Source organism: Pholis gunnellus (genome assembly GCF_910591455.1).
Source record: "Pholis gunnellus genome assembly, chromosome: 24".
Classification (NCBI taxonomy): Eukaryota; Metazoa; Chordata; class Actinopteri; order Perciformes; family Pholidae; genus Pholis; species Pholis gunnellus.
In genome coordinates, this window is record NC_136551.1 from 952,273 (window position 1) to 965,836 (window position 13,564).

Below are 13,564 nucleotides of genomic sequence, written 5' to 3' on the forward strand. Positions count from 1 at the left end.
GACACCGACACCATCCCGCTCCAACGCGTGAAGAGAGGAACCGTACAAACATAAAAAAGGAGAAAGAGCTCCGCCCCTCCTCGGGTTGAGAAATTAAGGTGCAACTTGCGGAGAAAAATAAAATATAAATTCATGTCCTCTATGGCGGTCTCATACAAACAGAGACGGGAGGAGCTCGTACGCACCCCCACCTGTCGACACACCCCGCCTTCTTTCAGCCGGTTCCTCCTGGTCCATATAGTTCCAGCATGTGGGGGGGGGAGGGAGGGGGCGAAGTCAGAGGCCGGGACGCCCCACCAGGTAAGGCCGAATCAGGCAGGCGGGGGGGGGGGGGGGGGGGGGGGGGGGGGGGGGGGGGTTAAAGGTTCAGGTTAATGTACAAAGATGTGCCTCAGTAGCTCGTCGGCAGACGGACGCTGCTTAGACTCTACAAAGATCCGTTTGAGGAAGTCTCGGCAGTGGTCCGACACGTGGGCCGGCAGCACGGGGTTGGTGGGCTGGGTGGCGATCTTAAAGATGGCCGCCATGGCCTCAAACTCTGCCCACGGGGGCCGCTGAGTCAGCATCTCCACTACGGTGCAGCCGACGCTCCTAAAAAGGAGGAAGAACACGTTAACACCAGAACAAGCACAGACCAGCTCCCCTCCAGAGGACTGATGTGGGGTCTCACCAGATGTCGGCCTTCCTGCCGTACCCCTCTCCACTGATCACTTCTGGACTCATCCAGTAGGGGGTGCCGGTCACCGACATGATGCCCGTTCCCGACAGACAGATGGTCTGCAGCCGCCGACTGGCCCCAAAGTCTCCCAGCTTCACGTTACCCACCGAGTCCCGAAGGATGTTGGCCCCTGAACAAAGAAGAGAGAGAGCATCACCTGGCTGCCTCTTCCTGATGTCAGACAACACAAAGTGTCCTCCTTACCTTTAATGTCTCTGTGGACGATCATGTTGCTGTGCAGGTAGGAAACCCCCTCCAGGATCTGCCGGGTGTAGCGGCGCGTCACGTTTTCCGTTAGCGCTCCGTACGACTTCAGCTGGTCCTTAATGGAGCCCTTCAACCACGAAAAACCACAGAAACGTCAACAGGCAGGTGACGATTTATTGCCACGTTAAATCCTAATTTAAAAACGTAAACTCACGCCGGGCATGTACTCCATGAAGATGGAGAGCGTTCGCTCCATCGTGTCTCGCAGGCAGCCGTAGTACTGCACGATCCGCTCGTGACACAAATTCTTTAAGAGCTGGATTTCACACTCTAGAGCGCTCACCTCCTGAATGACCGGGACAGATAAGAAGGATCATCTTTTCCTGTTTTCTAACCTGCCATACATGCTTTCTATTCGATCGTAAACGTTCCTCCGTCTCTCACCTTGCTGGTCTCCGGACTCTCTGGGTCAAACTGGACCTGTTTGACCGCCAGTTCCCGTCCAGTGTCGGCATCGTAACAGAGGAAAACCCGTCCGAAGGCGCCTTGACCCAGCAGCTTTCCCAGCCGCCAGTTTGTCGGCGCGCGAGGAGCTGAAACATAAACATCAGATATGTTTATGTCTGATGTGCACCGGTGTGTTCCGACAGATGAAATCAACGCGCGACTCACAGCGGCTGGGCGGGCTGATGTCCATCACAGACAGCGTGGGAGCGGTCGGGTTGGGTTCGATGTCGCTGCCCCTCCGCGGCCTCCTGGCGGGCCCCGGGGCCTCCTCCAGGTCGGGAGTGAAGACGCTGCTGCCGCTGCTGGTGCTGGGGGACTGCTCAGTCGGGCTGAAGCTAACCGGCGAGCGGAAGCCGTGAACCTGCGTTCGCCGAGCACGAGGGAAGGTCTTCCTCCCTGAGCAGAGGAAGAGGAGCAAACAGGGTTATAAACAGAGTCAAAGTAAAATCTTTATATCTTACTTATTCAGGCAAATAACCCACCATCATTGTAATCCTGAAGACCAAAGGGAATGCCGTATCGCCGAGGGTACGTCCCACCTTTCCCCGACTTCTCAAACACCGGGATGTCGTACTCTGGAGAGGAAGAGGAGGGAGATGAAGGACATTACACACCCAGCAGCTACTTGATGGCATTAAACACGATTTGAGCCGCATAAAAGGTATTAAAATGTTGTCAGAACTTTCAAACGTGTACCTGGAAAGTCCTGGTGGTTGTCTGGGTAGCTCTGTGCTCGGGGCATCCTGGACTTGGGATAGTCGCTGCACAGCATGACAGCAAAAGAAAGAAAGAAAGTAGATCAGTCGAGTTTACTTGAGACGTTGTGCGCATTCAAGCGCTTCATCGTGTGGGAAATGTCGAGGTCCTGACCTGTCCAGCGGGCTGTCTAAAGAGGGACAACTTCCAGACGCAGAGTTCTCTGGACTGCTCATAGACAGCGGGTCCAGCATCTGGAGGAAAGGAAACTCACATGATATGACTGTAAATATGAAGAGGAGGCGATGTCAGTGCGCGGTTCTGACTCTACCTGGTCCATGCTCTCAGGAATGAACTCGCCCTCGCTGTTGATGCTGGTGAAGGAGCCGTTCCTCGCCACCTGCTGCAGCGCGTCGGGAATGTAACCTGGAGGAGGAGAGCTGCGGTCTGTCGAATGGGAGCCTGAGATGGTTGTAGAATGAATATTATTAATGTCTAATAGACGTACTTGTGTGAAATAGTCAGACGGTGCATCGGAGTGATGTGTGACCAGGAGACGTTACTCACCGATCAAAGCCAGCATACTCTTCTTGTCGGCGACTCTGAACCTCGTGTTGTCCAGCTCCTCGTGGGACCGCAAGAGGTCCATATTGGAGGAAGAGTTCTGGAGAAACAGTCTGGAGACTTAACTTCTCTATCAGTTTCACATTGCATGCTACGATAGCCTAAAGGTCAAATTATTTTTGCATGTTTTGCTGAAGCTTACTCGCTGTATTTCTGTTTCTTTGCACCGCTTCACAGTGAAGCTAGTCTGGGAGCTGCTCACCTGAGAGGAGATCTGGAGCACCAGGAGGATCTTCAGGCTCTTCATGTGAACACTGCGATCCAGCAGCTCCACGGCCTTGTCTAGGTCGTCCTGAGTGGTCAGCGGGATCACCAACTGCAAGAAGAAAACACTACTGTTGAATGTCATTCAATACAATGCCTCCGTCACATTTCAGTTCACATGCACGTGACGCTTCAGACCTCATTGTTGGTGTAGTGAAGGTCCATCGTCTGACCGAAAGCCACTTTAGCTTTCGCCTTCAGGTCGTCCAGCTTGACAGGTCGAGGGAACTGCAGGATTCTGCAGAGAAGAAGAAAGGTCAGAGGTCAGACCTACAGGTCAGCATTGACATCTATAAAGTGGTGAAACTGGTCCTCACCTCTTCTCCCCTTTGAACTCGAACTTCACTCTGACATCGTTCTGTAGGAAAGACATCATATCAGATGAATGAACACAGACGTGAGAACACATTTTATTGTCTCTTGTTTTTCTAAGAAGCAAAGGACAAGAGGCTCTTGCTCCCACGTGTTCGGGGCCATCACCGGCACTTTGTGATCTTTGGCTGACATTCTTGCCGAGCGTCTGAGTAAGTGGTTACCTGGTTCTTCGGCGAGGAGGCTTTGGGTTTGCCGAGGTCCGACAGGAACATGGCAGGACGACTAGAGCGGTGCAGTTCGGCCAAGTCCTGCATGATCGAGTTCAGCGCCTCCTGCTCATCTGATGACGACGACGAGATTTCAGTTTATTTAACAGATTATATTATTAAAAAAAAAAGGAAAATTACTTTTGTTTGGTCATAAAAACACATCACTGCTAAACAGAAAACATACTTCAAACCTTAAAAAGGCCAAATATATCAAACTTAATGACAATTACAGTTTAGTTAACAGAGCATAAATACGTATCACTATTTTCTACGTGTATAAATAGTTTGTGAGACTTAAAATCGTGGGTGGATTTCATGTAAACATTGCTTTTGCAGGATATTATCTGCAGGACTGTTATTTCAAGACGTAAGGAATATTTTAAATTCTCTTTTGTCGTCTTTCAATCCAGCAGTAAGAACAAGTTAGACACATTGTTCAGCAGAAAAAACATTTCCTGGATTCAAGGTTCGATGAAAGACGAAGCTGGCTCTCACACACACACACACACGTACCCATCATCACGGCACGGCGATTGACCCAGGAGGCCAGGAAAGAGGATTCTACCATCAAAGGGATTCCTTTCTCCTGCAACAGCAAAAGGACAATTTACATCTCGACAGCTGATCGAGCCACAAGTCAGAGCCTGAAGCTGCCGAGTGATCAGCTGATCTGTGAACAGGCGAGGTAAACATAATCATCACGAGCTGTCATAATATGTCCATGTGTTATTAGTGCTAACATGCAACACTACAGACAGAATGTATTAGTCTACAGAGAGTCTGTTAACATGTAACACTACAGACAGAATGCATTCATCTACAGAGAGTCTGTTAACATGTAACACTACAGACAGAATGCATTCATCTACAGAGAGTCTGTTAACATGTAACACTACAGACATAATGCATTAGTCTACATGTGACACTACAGACATAATGCATTAGTCTACATGTGACACTACAGACAGAATGCATTCATCTACAGAGAGTCTGTTAACACGTAACACTACAGACAGAGTGTATTCATCTACAGTCTGATGTTAACATGTAACACTACAGACAGAAGACTGACATCCACTTGATGACAGTGAGCTATGACACCACTTAACATATTTATAAAACGAATACCTTCCTATGCAAACCTCTGGTGGCTAGCTGGCTAGCTAGTGAGCTAACACCATCAGTCCCAGCAAAGTTGATACCAACAACACAGCCACTATTACGGCCTCCTGTGGTAGATAATTAACGTTAGCATTGAGTCGACTTGCTAGCCCCGCATGCTAACATTGACCAACAAGCTTAGTGGCTAATGCTAGCCGAGAGATCCTCGTAGAGAGCTAGCTGTCAGGCCAGGGAAGTTGTCAAGCTAATGCTAGCTAGCTAGCCGCACTAGCTATTCAAGGCTCGACCGTAAAAAGCAACAATTAAACGACCTAATGGACGGTCTGGAGCGAACAGCTTCATCTTCATCATCTTCATCATCTCACCTGGTGGTCGGTTGGATGTGTGTTCACGTCCTCATCCACAGGGCCGGTGACAGGAGCCCCGCGGAGAGCCGCTAGAGGAAGCAGAAGTTTGTCCTAACTTCACTCGAGTCTGGGCCACTACGACGAGGCCCAGACGGCTGTGTCAGTTTTAGCCCGCTGGATATATCTCCAGGCAGATAAATGACAAGATAACGGTTTATCCTACAAAGTATCTCCGTGTCTGTGCGGTAACAAAAAAAGCAAAGTTAACCGACACTTTACAACCTGGTTGACGGTAGCTTCGCTCGCTGTTGTCGCTCGGTTGCGTTAAGCTAACAGGTGTTAATGAACAAATAGATACCGGAAGTGTACATATTTTGCTGACAAAATACAATCACGAATGTCTCTCGTAGGGAAAACGCATAGTTACATATTTCGTCTTTTATTTTGAAAACACAAAACCGGAAATGTTATTTTGTAATTGTGGTGTACTTGACAGGTCTTAACCCCCCAACAAAAACACAACCTGTGACGTCAGAGACGTAATCATAATAATTTAAATAGTTTTATACATGTTTACAGGCTTGCTTTTATGTGATGTCGTCACTTTTCTGTTTTATTTCTTGCTAAATAAATATATAAATATATATATATTATTTTATTTATTTCATAGTTTATTTGTATCGTATCGATTGTCTCACTGAGCTTTCTCTTATTGTTATTATTGTCTTATTTTTGCTGCTTTGTCTGTCAAAGCATTTTGTAAATTCTGCTTTTAAAGGTGATATATAAATACAATTATTATTAATATTATTTTCTTTGCTATCACAGTGCACATGGCCAATCAGAACCGTTGCCCCTAAAACTTTGAAATATAGCAGCAATTAAACATTGCATCAATGACACAGTAAACAGGTATAAAATTGACTTTTCAACGGTTATCTAGATATACGCCACACTTTTAAATCAACAAATGGCAATGTTTCCAATATTAAACCCTATTTCCATAACACTTTTATTATCCATTAGTGAGTAATTTGTGAATAATTACCCTTTCAATGCATTGTTTCAGGTTTTCACTGTATTCTTCTCTTATTTTGAAGGAAACGAGTCATACGTCACTTCTAGTGAACCACACTCCGTAGCCGTTGGTGGCGGTAATGCACCAATTCATTGTTTGCCAACCGCCAGTAAACCTCAAAAAAGAAGTAGAAGAAGAAGAGAATTCTCACAACATCAAGCTAAGAGCTGCGATTGAAAGCTAGCGTTAGCTGCATCTATTGTCACTCATTTTAACAGCATAAACAGAGGGAAAACATGTCAGATACGGTAAGATATTAACTTTAGAGAGTCTTTATTGTTCATAGTCTGCTTTAAATTTAAAAAGTGACAAATGATAGTGTGTGTGTGTGTGGCTGGTACCTCGTCTCTGGTTAAATAGCATGCTAACTGATAGCTCGTGTAGCTTCAGGCCCAGAGCTACATGCTTATATAGCAGTTTAGCTCTGCGGCTTAGTTTCAAAGTTCAGCTATAAAACAATAAGCGATAGCAGAATTATGAGGCCGAACCATCCCCATATCTAATAACGGTGTTGTATCAGCGACAGTAAGCCTTCGGGCCTATTTGTAATGTGTGTGGCGTTTAACTGTTTTCTGTTGTTTATTTGTTGTTATTTTTTTAAGGAGACAAAACCATCCAGCCAAGACGGGGGGGACAAGAAGGATGGAGAGTACATCAAACTAAAAGTGATCGGTCAGGTGTGTATGAGTGCAGGGATGGTGGATGTGTCTCATCGATCATAACACAGGAGTATTAAACACTGAACATGTATTGTTGATGTGTTATTGTGTAATCAGTGTGGTGTGTGGTTACTGCTCTATAACTGACTCTGTGGAGGTACGATCTGCAGAATGTTTCCACGTGGTACTCAAGTTATTTAAACTTAAATGTATTAGCTACATGTTTTACTTTGGAGAAGTTCATCTTTAACAGGTTTTAAGCTGTGTGAGGTATCCACAAGTCTGAAACGATATTATTTAAACTCTTATCATTTCCTGTAAGTGATTTGGTTTTATTCAAATGTCGCTCTCTTTGGACTTCTTCCAGTAATGTTGTTATTTTGCAACAACAGAAAGCCGTCACGCTGCTTCTCATGATCACGTTCTCTCTCTGCCCACAGGACAGCAGCGAAATCCACTTTAAGGTTAAAATGACGACACATCTGAAGAAGCTGAAGGAGTCCTACAGCCAGAGACAGGTCTTTGCTCTTTTTAAATTACTTCTCACTAGATTTTGAGAACTTCTTTTTTTTAAAGATGTCAGATCAGCTCCAACAGCACCAGAGGCCATTATTTCAGATTGGTGTTGTGTTGTTTCTTAAAGGGTGTTCCAGCAAGCACGCTACGGTTTCTGTTCGAAGGACAGAGAATCGCAGACAACCAAACTCCAAAAGAGGTAAACCTGTCTCTCCTGACTGCAGCATCCCTTCAGCCTTCAGCTGAACTTTCTTTAATGACATACTCGTCAGTTATTTAGACATTTACCTCGTTAATCATTCCAAGGTTTCTTGGAATGATTACGTCACAGATGAAAGCTGTTTTAGTTTTACCCAATGTGTGTCTCCTCTGCTGTTTGTCCGTGATAGCTGGGGATGGAGGACGAGGACGTCATCGAGGTCTATCAAGAACAGACTGGTGGACTTTGGAATGATTAAACCTCCTGCATTTCTACATTTATTTTTTTCTTATTTTGTATTTTATTTTGTATGTATGTACGTATTTTTTTTCAGTTTCAAACCATCTGGATCAAAAGCGACTCTTATCAGGGCTTCCATGTCTGAGGAAAGTTGAACAGACGAGGAACAGGACAGCGGGTCTAATATTTCCCTTTTTGCCTTCTAGAATTCAGCAATTGCTCCGCACGCTGTTTTGGAAATGATTGTAATAACCGGTCAAGTTTAAAGAGTTAAATTCAAATGTGAGAATCTCAAGATGTGGCGTCCTGTCTCGTTACGCTGTGCCACTTGGTTTGGTGCATTTGGGGATTTTTTACCTCTTAAGTGATCAAGAAGCGATGAACACGTGAACCCACTGCAGTCCTTCTTTCCTCTTAAGTTCGAGGTGGCTGAAGCAGAGCTGGGTCTGCTGAGCAAATAGATTTTTGGATGCACTATTCCTTTAAAATCTGTGTGTTTGACGAGCAGTGATAAACACTGGCTCCATCTTCTTTTTCTCCTTCACAGGACATTGATAAACAATGCACTCCTCTTCATTTGTGACACAAAGCTAGATGTCAAAGATCCAGTCGGGCAGTTCAATCCACATATCTGGACAACATTCAGGGCATTCGTAGACCTTCTTACCAGAGAGTCTCTACACATAGTATGTCCTGCTGTAACCGTAACACCACTCGTAAAGGAAAGCAGTTTGTTTCGGCATGATTTGCATTTACAGCCTCTGCCGTTTCAGAGGAACTCCCCTCGTCTCAAAATCGTAAAAAGATGATAATAATTGACCCAATGCGGTAACGTTTGAGTCTTCAAAAACACTTTTGAAATGATATTAGTGCTTTACTTGTATATGTTGTATTCAGTATTAGAGTGTGTTTGATTGATATGACGTGTATCTGCAGTGGTGTCTTTTATTTATATCTGAGGGGTTGATTCTGTAGCGATATATCTAAATATATTCCCGATATGGAAACGTTTTTTGCTCGCTGACAGTCATGCGGTGTTTAAACTCAGTTTGTTCAAAGAAAAATCGTTCAAATAGTCATCTGCGAACAGCGACAAGTTATTCTGTGGTGTCCGCGCTTGGTTTTTAAGCTTTTCTTTGTGTTTTTGGAAAGAAAGTCCCACTCTGTGTGCTGCAGGACGTTCCTCTAGAAGGTTGGGATCATGAGCAGCCCCAAACCCATCACAAACACTCAAACAGCCGGGGTCAAGCTGCAGCGTGTGATGTGGAACCACGTCTCTGGGACATCTTTCTGTTCACACAATACAAAGTCCGGTCCACTGCCTCTACTGCCGTACATCATGTCTCTCAGCATCCGTAAACAAAGCTTCTTTTAAAGGAAAGATCCTTTTTCTAAATGAAGTCGAGCGTTGATTATACTCATTTCTCAGAGGTGTCCTTCAAAGTAAAAGATTTTCTCAATCCGACCCGACTGTTCGTCATCTTTCCTTCGGTGCGTCGGTGAACAGGAAGGGCTGTGAACACTGATCCCAGTTCATCGTCAGAGGAACATTGATACAGATGGTTTGAAATTCTGGAGATGAGCTTGTTGCTTTTTTTTGAATAAAATATTTAAGAAAATACTGCTGAGTGCTTTTATTCTTTGTGTTCACTGAAGTAAAAGTGTCTGAATCCAACAGCTTCAGATTCTAGTTCAGTTAATGCAACCTGCTAATGTTCAGTTAATTTACACAGCATCATATATGCTAAACATACCAGATGAAAGCATCTCTTTTATATCAGTTAAAACAGCTGGTATCCTATTAACATAAATATATATATTGAATTATTTAGATAAACAGCCATATAAACACATTTTTACATTTATTCATGTCCATAACATGTTAGCATGTTAGCATTTAAAATAACAGCACTGCAGCTTTACGCTGAGAAAGATGAAATGAGCATATTGTGAGAGTGTTTTATATTGTTCTATGGATCCACGAAACAAATACTGAGCAACTTGCACATTTTAATGTCATCTGAGGCATTAAGTGTGTTTGCTGCCATTCAATTCATCCTCCGCCATCGGACGAGTCACTGTAAACAATTAGTGAGCTGAATAAATACAATCAGGTTCATTACTTTTCTTTCTTCAGTTCAATCTCATTTTGCAAATGAAAGTATTGTGAAGTTGTCATTGGGATTAGTTTCCTCTGAGTTCAGGTTTAAACATCCAAACGGACGGATCACAAGTGTTCGTGAGACTCAAACGCTGGGTTGTCTTTCCCGCCGGCCCCCCTGCTGTGAGTCACTGCTAGTGCATGTGATGACGAGTCCGGGTGCCGTGACCTCACTGGTAACCTGTAGGTACAGAAAATAATCCCAGAGACGACCATGAGGACCGTCCCCACCATCCCGAACCCGATGCCGCACCCCACGTGTTGAGAATCTGGAGCCGGAGGCATTTTGAACTCAGGGGGGAACTTGATGGTCTGATTGGTCACCACTGAGCTCAGGTTCCACAGGAGAGGTATGACGGACATCACGGCCGCCGACAGGCACAGAGCGCCGGCGGTGAAGAACGCAGAGCGGATTAAGGAGCTCTTCTCCATCCCAAAGTAAACGTTCCTCAAGGCGAAAACACCGCCAGCGTTCCCGCTGAGCCCCACCAGCAGAGACAGCAGCATGAGAACCTGACCCGCCACGATCTCCGGAGGCGTGAAGGCCTCAGTCGGGCTGATGTACCTGCAGTGCATGACCCTAAAGCCAGGGGTCACGTGGGTGTGGCTGTTGAAGCAGGCCCGCCAGATGCCCACCCAGGCCACTCCGGAGCTGATGACCTCCCCGTCAGAAACCAGCCAAACCCTCCACTGGATGAGTCCGAGCGCCATGGCGGTGAGCGTCCAACCCACGCAGCTCAGCCCGAGGGCGCCGAGCTGGGCGTGGGCAGTGTGAGCCAGGTAGGTCATAGCAGCGGAGCCACGACAGAGCGTCAGGTAACCGAGAAAGTCCCGCTCAAACCGGGCGTCATGAAGAGATCAAGTCCAGGGAGGAAGGTTCAGAATCACACTTCGTGTCCAGCAAGAGAGGCTCCTCCTCCTCTTTTACTCCCTCTCAACCCCGCAGGTCCTCCGATGCTCCTTTGTCACCTGGGTTACCTGGCAAACGAGCACCTGCAGCTCCCTCTGAGAGCACACAAACACAAACACAGGTGTTCACGTACACATGAGCGCAACATCTCAGAAAATAGGTATCTTCTTCTCAGACTATTGGTGCATCGGCTGTATGAAACAAACCACATTAAAAAGATATTTAATGTGATATGATGATCTGTCGAGCTGAGTGCGGAGCCCTGAAGTAGTTCGTTGGTGTCATGAGAACAATAAAGCTTCACAGCTTCACAGTGATTCTGTTCTGTTTTATTTGCTCAAGATTTATTCTGGTCGGTTTGAATGTGAATGAAATATGTTTGTTACTCTGCAGAATGTCTGTTTGTTCATCACCTTCTGTTGCCTGATGAGCTGTTAAACAACAGGATCTATTGTCTCCTCTTGGTTTGTTCTCTCTGGTTTATTTTATGTCTGTCTGCTCATGTGCAATCATTATTGAATACTTCCATTAATACTGCATTTATACTATAGATTTCAAGACTTATTTATTTTTTATGCTTGTGTGTGCCGCACATATTTGCACATATTTCTTGTATTTCTCATTCCTTGTTTCTGTTATTTATTTTTATTGTAAATATATATTGTATATATATTGTAGCATTATGTACATCATTTACTTTTCATTGGACATTTGTTCTGACATTTCAACTGTAATGCACAGATTTCCCCGCAGGGATCAATAAAGTCTTCTGAGTCTGAAAAGGTTTATTTCGTACATTCACCTACATTTTAATTATCAAACTGATTATAACGAACGCAGCACGAGAAGAAGTTTAAATAAAATCCCCAAATATGGAAAAAGGAATAATCAACCAAAATAACTGATAAATCGGACACATATGCTGAGTATACTATTGATATATTAAAGATGAAATCATTTCAGGTACCTTCATTTACAGCCTGGAAGTCAAACGGGTCATCTGGTCACGAACCCGAGTGCTGTTTAGTCGAGCGGAGCCTCATCACCCACCGGGACCGAAAAGCTCTCCGATCCACAGACGCAGCAGGACACTTCCTCCTCCTGCGACCGATAACCTAGATACAGTTTCCCGTCATGTTGTGAAACTGCAAATGATTGACAGAACATCAGCTCTGATGGAGAGGCAGCACAGTGTCACTGTTACTGGAATCTACTTTCATATTCTTTACTTCCTTTTTATTGCACTTGATCGAGTTCAACAGAGAGAAAAATGAATGTGAACAGAATGTGTTTAAAGATCAACAAAGAAGTTCAGACCTGAAACATGAAACACAGTCCAGTGAGATAAAACATCCCTGATGACAGGATTCTTCCCCTGTATGAGCTTGTGCAGCAAAGAAAAACTAAATATCATTTAATTAACGTTCCCTTTCCTTCATTTTGCGTAACTCAAATCCGAACACAAGGCTTCACACGCTTATTCTAGTTCGGCGTCCGTCCCCCCACAGCTGAAAGGTGAAGTCATTGTTTGGGATAAAAGTGTATTAAAACCTTGTGTGTGGTGAAGGTGGAGTCTGAGTTTACTGGTCCTTATTCCCACAAGCTATACTCCAAATAAAACCCGTCACCCAACAGGGCTGGAGAACGTCCCAGCGCGGGGTCGTAAAAGTGTAAAAGGACGTTGAGCAATAGATTCAAATACGTCAGAGATCTTCTGCGTCTGTATTTCACATGATTATGAAAGAGTATAAACAAGCTGACAGTTAATATGTACGTATCCAAGAGGAAATCAAAGTTCAAGTGTGTGCTCTTAAAATGAAGACATTTCCCTAAAGTGCATTCCTGCTGGTCTGGTATCAGATCTGGGAATAATCTTTGTCTCTCTCCACTCCCGCCTGCCCAATCAGAGCAAACACTATAAACTCTGTTTGGCTGTTTCAAAGGTTGGAACTTGACCATAAACTGAAGGCATGGTTTGTTCTTCAAATACGCAATTAGTTCAAGATAGGACCGAAAAGCCGAGGGCACATTCAAACCCACTCAATCTGTAAAGTCCGTAGTGTCGAGCAGATAAGTGAAAAGGTGCTGCACGGATGCCATGCTGTAAAGAAAGAACAGAACATGTGAGCCACAGAGGTCTGCTGCTGCAGGTGTGTCTGATTAACACTGATTACCTCCGACAGGCCTGCAGACAGAAAACACAGCGAAAGGCCGACTTCTCTTCTGATGAAATGATTTAAACTTTAAATATTCTTCCTGCGTTGTCACTTGTTTTGAGAAGATAAGGGCTTAGTGGACTGTTCCAGTAGAATCACATACAACGGACCCACCGTACGAGACATTAATTACAAAACAAAGATCTCTCAGCTTTATCAATTTATTGCTTTGTAGGTGAACGTGTGCACTGCATACATGTGGTGTGTGTGTGTGTGTGTGTGTGGGCCGTACACAACGCCCACTTCAGTCCGCGAGGTTCACAGTGGTGGGAAGCTACAGCAGGCACGTCTTCAGATAAATAAAGAGTCAAACCAGAGAATAAAGTGCTAACTGTTAGATGAAACACCAGCTGTGCCTCAGTCCTTTAACGAGGTCACTCCAGAAGGAGATCGTATGTAGAAATCCACCCTCATAGAAAGAGATGGTTTGTTATAAAAGCAGGAACTCAAACTCTTCATTTCATTTCGTTAGAAAACAAAAAATACGTCACAAGTGAAAATAAATTCCTGGGGAAA

The 13,564-nt window shown here is 44.8% G+C and overlaps 3 protein-coding genes across 3 annotated transcripts; 1 reads left to right on the forward strand and 2 right to left on the reverse strand.

Annotated features, from left to right (window-relative positions):
* Nucleotides 1–344: 344 nt before the first annotated feature.
* Nucleotides 345–5,371, reverse strand: map3k2 (mitogen-activated protein kinase kinase kinase 2). The gene is made up of 17 exons (XM_079185883.1): nucleotides 5,088–5,371; nucleotides 4,114–4,186; nucleotides 3,553–3,671; nucleotides 3,334–3,374; nucleotides 3,155–3,254; nucleotides 2,955–3,068; nucleotides 2,696–2,792; nucleotides 2,460–2,590; nucleotides 2,303–2,382; nucleotides 2,129–2,193; nucleotides 1,915–2,007; nucleotides 1,598–1,828; nucleotides 1,370–1,518; nucleotides 1,140–1,271; nucleotides 923–1,052; nucleotides 671–848; nucleotides 345–591 (listed from the first exon to the last, which is right to left on the reverse strand). The coding sequence occupies exons 2-17, from the start codon at nucleotides 4,166–4,168 to the stop codon at nucleotides 372–374; spliced, it is 1,935 nt and encodes a 644-aa protein (XP_079042009.1). The 5' UTR covers nucleotides 4,169–4,186; nucleotides 5,088–5,371; the 3' UTR covers nucleotides 345–371.
* Nucleotides 5,372–6,255: 884 nt separating this feature from the next.
* Nucleotides 6,256–9,376, forward strand: sumo1 (small ubiquitin like modifier 1). Its single transcript, XM_079185431.1, has 5 exons — nucleotides 6,256–6,395; nucleotides 6,750–6,824; nucleotides 7,247–7,324; nucleotides 7,450–7,521; nucleotides 7,712–9,376. Exons 1-5 carry the CDS (start codon nucleotides 6,384–6,386, stop codon nucleotides 7,778–7,780), a joined length of 306 nt encoding a protein of 101 aa, XP_079041557.1. The 5' UTR covers nucleotides 6,256–6,383; the 3' UTR covers nucleotides 7,781–9,376.
* A 58-nt stretch (nucleotides 9,377–9,434) lies between these two features.
* Nucleotides 9,435–11,933, reverse strand: LOC306715586 (claudin-34-like). Its single transcript, XM_079186001.1, has 2 exons — nucleotides 11,800–11,933; nucleotides 9,435–10,927 (listed from the first exon to the last, which is right to left on the reverse strand). The coding sequence occupies exon 2, from the start codon at nucleotides 10,709–10,711 to the stop codon at nucleotides 9,989–9,991; it is 723 nt and encodes a 240-aa protein (XP_079042127.1). The 5' UTR covers nucleotides 10,712–10,927; nucleotides 11,800–11,933; the 3' UTR covers nucleotides 9,435–9,988.
* Nucleotides 11,934–13,564: the final 1,631 nt, after the last annotated feature.

Bases quoted from the DNA above. Each gene is read 5' to 3' on its own strand.
- map3k2 (XM_079185883.1), bottom strand. From the start codon at position 4,168: ATGGTAGAATCCTCTTTCCTGGCCTCCTGGGTCAATCGCCGTGCCGTG. The intron at 3,672-4,113 runs GTACGTGTGTGT...CGTCGTCATCAG, and splicing joins TCGCCGTGCCGTGATGATGG to ATGAGCAGGAGGCGCTGAAC. The intron at 3,375-3,552 runs GTAACCACTTAC...TCTTTCCTACAG, and splicing joins CCTCCTCGCCGAAGAACCAG to AACGATGTCAGAGTGAAGTT.
- sumo1 (XM_079185431.1), top strand. The intron at 6,825-7,246 runs GTGTGTATGAGT...CTCTGCCCACAG, and splicing joins AACTAAAAGTGATCGGTCAG to GACAGCAGCGAAATCCACTT. The intron at 7,325-7,449 runs GTCTTTGCTCTT...TGTTTCTTAAAG, and splicing joins AGTCCTACAGCCAGAGACAG to GGTGTTCCAGCAAGCACGCT.
- LOC306715586 (XM_079186001.1), bottom strand. From the start codon at position 10,711: ATGACCTACCTGGCTCACACTGCCCACGCCCAGCTCGGCGCCCTCGGG.